Below are 7324 nucleotides of genomic sequence, written 5' to 3' on the forward strand. Positions count from 1 at the left end.
TCAAATTGTTTTTGCATCGTGATAACGGTCTAACGAGTTTATTTTTTGGTTTTGATTTTTTCATTCGGACAAAGTGTCCGCACATGGTAGCAAAGCGAAGTTCGGTAGCATAGACGACTACTTCTTGGAATTGTGGGCCGACGACGAATTTGAAAATTGTAGACTGTTTTCAAATCCAACAAATTCGGCCGTTGTTCAAACAGCACATACACCAGTCAACCAAGCAACAAAGATAGTTGTAACGTCACAAGAGACACCGACATCGACAACATTGTGTTCTACCGAACCATCGATTGTTGACAACGGCGCTCCGGACGTCACAACACCAAATCCATCGACATCGAGCGACGCTACTCTCGTACCGCCAATCACTGAAGAGCCGAAGAATACGGTCGTGAAACCAACACACGACGTCACAACACCAAATCCATCGACATCGAGCGACGCATCACTAATAAGCCAAAGAATACGGTCGTGAAACCAACAACAACTAAAGACCAGTTGAAACCGTCATTCAAGCGGTCAAAACCACCGGCAAAAGTGAATCGCTCAATTGGTAATTTAAAATCAGAAGTACATAAGTTACCAGCACCAAGCAACGACAACAATCCATTTGTACGCAAGGCAAGCAATCGAGGCAAACATCCATCGAGCGGACGCGACTCACGGTTAAACACAAAGCGATTGGCACCGATTGATAGCCGCCAGACAGCAAGCGATAAACGGCCACCAATACCAGCAAGTGTCACACCTCAACGTGTAGTACAGTCAGCACTCACGCAGCGAGCAACAAACCAATTGTCTCCGCAATACATATTCCCGAGCCCGTTCGTTGTACCACGTGGCACACCACGTGGTCCGAACCACCAACAACAACTGCATGCTCCAAGCCAACAACAACAACAACGTACAGTGTATACACAACGTCGTTTTGAGACAACCACACGTCGAAAAACGCAAGGTACTCAAGTGAATCTTGCTTGCACCGAGTGTGACGAATTGCTCGCTCGACTAGCGGACTCAGAACAAAAGAATCGTGAATTACTGGCACAGCTGAACGCTAAACTCAACGAGGTGAAGGAGTTAGCTTGCGTTCGGTGTGTCACTCGTAACAAGCAGATCAATATACGCCGTCGCATACGTCATCAAGTCTACCGCGAGTATTATCGCCTCAACACAACTAAAGGGTTGCATGCAGTGGTTGAAATCGACAAAGCACCAGTGTACTTACACAAACATTCCTAACATATGTACATAACTCATGCTATTTAAATACATTCCATCATTCATTGATTAAAATAAAGCAAGTCACAAATTATCGAAGCTATTTAATAGCAAATTGTACGCTAAGATCAGTTTCTTTATTCAATAAAGACAAATAAAAAAAAAAAGAAGAAGAAGACGAAAAATGCCAATCTTTCATTGAAAAGGTTTAGCATTTTTTCAGCAAAGATGAACGAAGAAAAGATTGCATCCGCAGCGTTTAAACGCACAGGTAACGTACTGAATAACGCGCTCGAAGTCATCAAGAAGTTCGATGCCTTTACCGAACTTTCAACGCTCATTGTTTATCAAGAAGAGAGCGAACACGCATGGAACAACTATCAAAGTGTATATACCAACCTCGAAGCATTATTGACAGGTCAGTCCGACGACGCGCTTCAAACACACCTGTCTGATTTCTCAGCCATGCACACGAAGTATCTTACCGCACGTATACGACTAACACGATTTCTCGCCCTCTCTGCACCGAATGCTGCGCATGAGACGAGCATAACATCAGAGAGCAATGATAACATGAACATCAGAGCTTCTTATAAAATGGCTCCCATTCGCATACGCACATTCGACGGCAAAATTGTTGATTGGCCTGAATTCCGCGCTACGTGCAAGGCGGTTTTGACTAACAAAATCCCAGAAATTCAGCGTTTACAATACCTCAAAGATGCGCTTGCCGGCGAGCCTCTCAATCTCATTAAACATATTACACCAGAGGAGGGAGCATACGATACTGCCTGGATTTTACTTAAAACTCGGTACGATAACACACGAGCCATCGTCAATACAGCATTGAATAATTTTTTTGATTTACCGCCGCTGTCATCCGAATCGTTAAGTGGTTTAAAATCACTATACAACACCATTTGTGGCACCATTGCCACGTTGAAAAATTTCAAGGTAGACACATCAACATGGGACGCAATTTTGTTATATAGTGTAGTGCGTAAATTCGATCCCGAGTCTCACCGGCATTGGGAAGAGACATTAAAAGGTTCTAAGAGCATTCCAGAGCTCAAACGTCTGTATGATTTCATTGACATGAGAATTAGCGTTCTTAATAACAGCGAAACCATAAAACCAGTGGGAGCTAAACAAACATTTCACAAGCATACAAAACAAGGCTTCAAGCCACAACCAGTCATGCTCACATTAAACTCAAATTTCAAGTGTTTTCTCTGCAATGAAAATCATGTCATCGCTAGATGCGTGAAATTACTTCACGCTAAATCTATGGGTGAGATTGACAGTGGAGTATGTTTTTTCTTCGATTTATATTTTTGAAAAGGCGAGTATGTTTTCTGATGATTCTGTTGGCGTTAAAGTAGAGTATGTTGTAGTACCGTCTAGCCTCCGCGGTCTTCATGGTTTTCGCGCAACTGATAAGAGATAACAACATGGTGTCTTCGGCAAAGTTGTAGTACTTGAGGTCTTCTATAACTAAGCTGAAGACAGTTATCTCTTATCTCTTATCAGTTGCGCGCAAATCGCGCACATAAAAAAGCAAATTTTATATAGAACTTTTACCGTGGAAAACCGCGAGGATCCGCTAAAAACGAACATACTCGCTTTTAACCATTTTTAAGTCGACAGAAACTTGCTCTTCTCTTTCGTAACAAAGTCAATCAAACATACACTACTCTCAATCTCACCCATAGAAATATGCCGACCGAATAGAAATGGTCAACGATAAACACCTGTGTCATAACTGTTTAAATCGACACAGAATTGACGATTGTCCATACACTGCCAACTGTCGACATTGTGCTAAACATCATCACTCATTATTGCATGAGAGTATCGAGCCGTTAGTCTCAACAATCATTGACTCCGAAACTGATGTGGAGATCGACCACAGTGAAAACGAGATTGAATCAACCGAAATCTCACTACACACTCAGATTAGCAAAAGCGCAATTCTGGCAACTGCACTATTTCCAATTTCCTATAACGGAAAAACAATTACGGTCCGAGCACTCGTCGATCAAGGTTCGACGTCAAATCTAATCACAAAACGAGTATGCAAATTGTTAAGACTGCCAACAACATCCACATATGTGCCACTCACCGGGCCATGTGACGTCAAGGTTGGTAGCTTTAAAGAGAAAGCTACCGTGACTTTAGGCCCATGACACAATGAAAAATTCAACATGACTATAGCAGCATACATTGTTAAAACGGTCACTGGACTAAAGCCGATACAAGTCGCTCAGCTGAAAGATTGGCCCCATTTACAAGGCTTACCTCTTGCTGACCCTGAATTTTTGGAGTTTAGTCACATTGATATGCTCTTGGGCTCTGTAGTTTTCGGCGAAATCGTACAGTGCGGTTTAGTGAAGGGAACAAGCGATGAACCAATTGCACAACTTACGTCATTGGGTTGGATCGTCTCTGGAGCCGCAAACAAAATTGAAGAAAAGGAAATCAGTTGTAATGTAATCCTCGAAGAAGAGAGCATTTCACAACAATTAGCAGCATTTTGGCAAATCGAAGAAATAAATCAAGGTAAACATTTATCTATAGACGAGCAATGTGCTGAAACCGCCTTTGTAAAGTCATTGCAAAGATGCGCCGACGGGCGTTTTATGGTAGAATTGCCTTTCAAAATGAACCCATTTTCATTAGAATGCTTTGGTGAATCATATTCGATCGCGAAAAGACGTTATCATTCGACTCAACGTCGACTCACAAGAAATCCCGAGCTTCAGATGAAATATGATGAAGGGCTGCAAGAATATATCATTCTTGGACATATGGAGCTTGCAACCGAGCATGACAAACCATTTGTCTGCCTACCACATCATCCAGTCATAAAAGAAGCGAGTACAACCACAAAGGTACGAACCGTTTTCGATGCCTCTGCCAAAACTACAAACGGTTTCTCATTAAATAGTCGCGTATACATTGGACCAACTATTCAACCAGATTTATTTACGCTGCTCCTTCGGTGGCAACGTTTTGAGTTCGCATTTTCTGGCGATATAGAGAAAATGTATCGTCAGGTGCGAGTGCATCCAGAGCATGCTAAATTTCAATGTATTTTGTAGCAGCCACCTGATACAACCGAAATACAACGGTATAAGCTGAATACGCTCACGTTCGGAGTTGCAAGCTCACCATTTCAAGCCATTGGAGCCTTGCACCAAATAGGCGAAGACGTAAAAAAAGATGATTCCGAGTTAGCGAGAAACATCCAAGAGAAGTTTTACGTCGATGATTATTTGGGTTGTGAAATGGCCATTGACAAGGCCATTGAAATGCAACGAAAAATTACTAACACACTCGCCAAATACGGATTCCATTTACGTAAGTGGAAATCTAGCCATGGTGAAATATTACAAGAAGTGACACACGATCACAAAGAACAAATCATGGATATTGAGTCAACAATCAAAACGTTGGGCATATCTTGGAATCCAAACAGTGACGAGTTCGTTTTCAAACCAGCTCAACGACAGTTGGCAGCGATAAACTGGACAAAAAGAAATGTTTTATCGGAAATAGCCAAATTATTTGATCCAATCGGTTGGATGGCATCAGTGGTTATCAAAGCCAAACTCGTAATGCAAGACATTTGGCGAGAAGGAGAATCCATCGGTTGGGATTCACCGCTCACACCAAAAATATTAGAACAATGGGAACCCATTGCCAAACAATTGTCGACACCAATTCCCATTACCATTCCACGTTGGATTGGCTTATCTAACGAAATGGATGCCGTTGAGATACACGGCTTTGCAGACGCATCAAAAATCGCATATGCTGCCGCAATTTATATGCGTATAATTCATAAGGACGGAAGCATCAAATGCAATTTAATCGCATCCAAAACAAAGGTTACTCCAATACGCCCTTTGTTGACCATACCAAGATTGGAATTATGTGGCGCTTGGCTATTGGCTCAACTATACGAAAAAACTGTTACAGCCTTATCCATCGAACAGTACACAACACACGCATGGACTGACTCCATGATCACTCTTTCATGGTTAGCGGCACACCCGTCGAAATGGTCAGTAATCGTAGCGAACCGCGTAAGCCAAATTCACGACATCCTACCGTTCGACAAATGGTTGCATGTGCCCACCGATCAAAATCCTGCTGATATAGCATCGCGCGGCATGCTTATAAACGAGTTGAAAGAATCAAGCATGTGGTGGCAGGGGCCATACTTTCTACATCAACCCATGCATGATTGGGACACAACCGTCGAAATAATCCAGGAAGAAAAACTTCCTGAACGAAACAATACCACAGTTTTCACGGTCCAGGTGCAAGAAAATGACACCTTAAACCGATTCTCTGATTATCAGTCACTCCTCCGTATCACTGCCTTAATCAATCGCTGGAAGGACAAGAGCAAAAAACGAATCGACTCTTTGTCAAATCCGTTGATAGCGACCGAAATCAACAAAGCAGAAACTCAATGGATTAAGATTATCCAAACAGAGTACTTCAAAAATGAAATCGCTGCACTGAAAAGAAAAGACAGCGTATCACCAAACAGCTCATTAGCTAAACTCAATCCATTTCTCGACCGAGAAGGTCTGTTACGCATGAATGGCCGAGTAAACAATGATGATATCGCGGCACAAAAAACAGCACTCATTTTACCGGCTCACAGTCATTTCACTGAACTATTAATTCGCTACACGCATGCCAACGTACTACACGGTGGCGTTCAGCTTACACTGCGCGCACTACGCGAACGCTTTTGGATCATACACGCTCGTACAGCGGTAAAAAGCATTATTCACAAATGTGTGACATGCATCCGGTTTAACAAAAGTTTGCTCAAACAAAAGATGGCTGAACTTCCAATCACACGCACGCAACAGTTTAGACCGTTTGCATTCACTGGCTATTTCAATGTCAAAACATCCGAACTACGAAACGCTCCATTCACCAAGGGCTACGTCGCTCTATTCATTTGTTTTGCAACAAAGGCTATACACCTAGAGCTCGTCACGAGTTTGACAACAGCGGATTTTATTCTTGCCTTCGACAACTTCATATCTCGACGCGGCATTCCGACCGAATTTCATTCAGATAACGCTACGACTTTCATCGGCGCAAGCAAAGAAATAAAAGAGATGCATGACCAATGGTTCAATCAGAATAAGAAATTAAACAAAATTCTTGCTGAAAAACGCATCGTATTCAAAACCATTCCAGCTCGTGCTTGTCATATGGGTGGTATATGGGAGCGATCAATCGGTTTGGTTAAGAATCATTTGTATCGAGTTTTAAAAAACGTCAAATTAACAGCACGGCATTTCGATAACGTATTGAAACAGATCGAAGCCTGCGTTAATTCTCGACCATTATGGGCAGTATCATCAGAAACAGATGATTGTAAAGTATTGACTCCAAGCCACTTCTACAACTTCCAGCCCATACACACGCTTCCAAAACCAGATGCATTACACATTCCGATCAATCAACTCGACCAGTGCCAATACTTATACCGATTATATAGTGATTTTTGGTCTGCTTGGTCGAAAGAATACTTGCACCAATTGCAACCACGCGATAAGTGGACTACAGCAAAGGCAAACACGACGATTGGACAAATTTTCATCATCTCCGATGATAACATGCCTCCAAGTCGTTGGAAGTTAGGTAAAATTGTCACGGTCCATCCAGGAAATGATCAGCTCGTACGGACAGTAGAGGTCCTAAGTGATGGAAGAACCTTAACTCGTCCAATCCATAAGTTAGTTCTCTTACCAGTAACGAGCAATCAAGAAGAAGAACACAGTTAAGAAGGACAAGGAGAATCAGGTAATTGAGAGAGAGAAGCAGCTGAACGGGACAATGCAACCTAGAGGGAGAATGTCGAGAAAACAATAACAATAGGTACATGCAATTAGCATAGAGACAATTTTTGCTCTGCAACCAACTTATAATTCGCTGATGCAACGCATTAGCGAATCTAATATTTCTTATCTATAAGCATGCAAGTATTATCTCATTTCATCAGTTAAATAAAGTCATTCAAGTTCATTGAAACCATTCATTGTTTTCATTCATTAAAAATTGAGTG

The 7324-nt window shown here is 42.0% G+C and overlaps 1 protein-coding gene across 1 annotated transcript; it reads left to right on the top strand.

The window, feature by feature from the left end:
• Nucleotides 1–3428: 3428 nt before the first annotated feature.
• On the top strand, nucleotides 3429–6900 carry LOC129580173 (uncharacterized; the record flags this gene model as incomplete). The annotated part of the gene is made up of 3 exons (XM_055470383.1): nucleotides 3429–3783; nucleotides 3904–4115; nucleotides 4326–6900. Coding segments are annotated over exons 1-3 (3142 nt in total), but the record flags the coding sequence as incomplete, so codon positions are not given.
• Nucleotides 6901–7324: the final 424 nt, after the last annotated feature.

This window comes from Sitodiplosis mosellana, unplaced genomic scaffold, assembly GCF_009176505.1.
Source record: "Sitodiplosis mosellana isolate CC-2019 unplaced genomic scaffold, AAFC_SMos_1.0 Smas_scaffold_7183, whole genome shotgun sequence".
Lineage (NCBI taxonomy): Eukaryota > Metazoa > Arthropoda > Insecta > Diptera > Cecidomyiidae > Sitodiplosis > Sitodiplosis mosellana.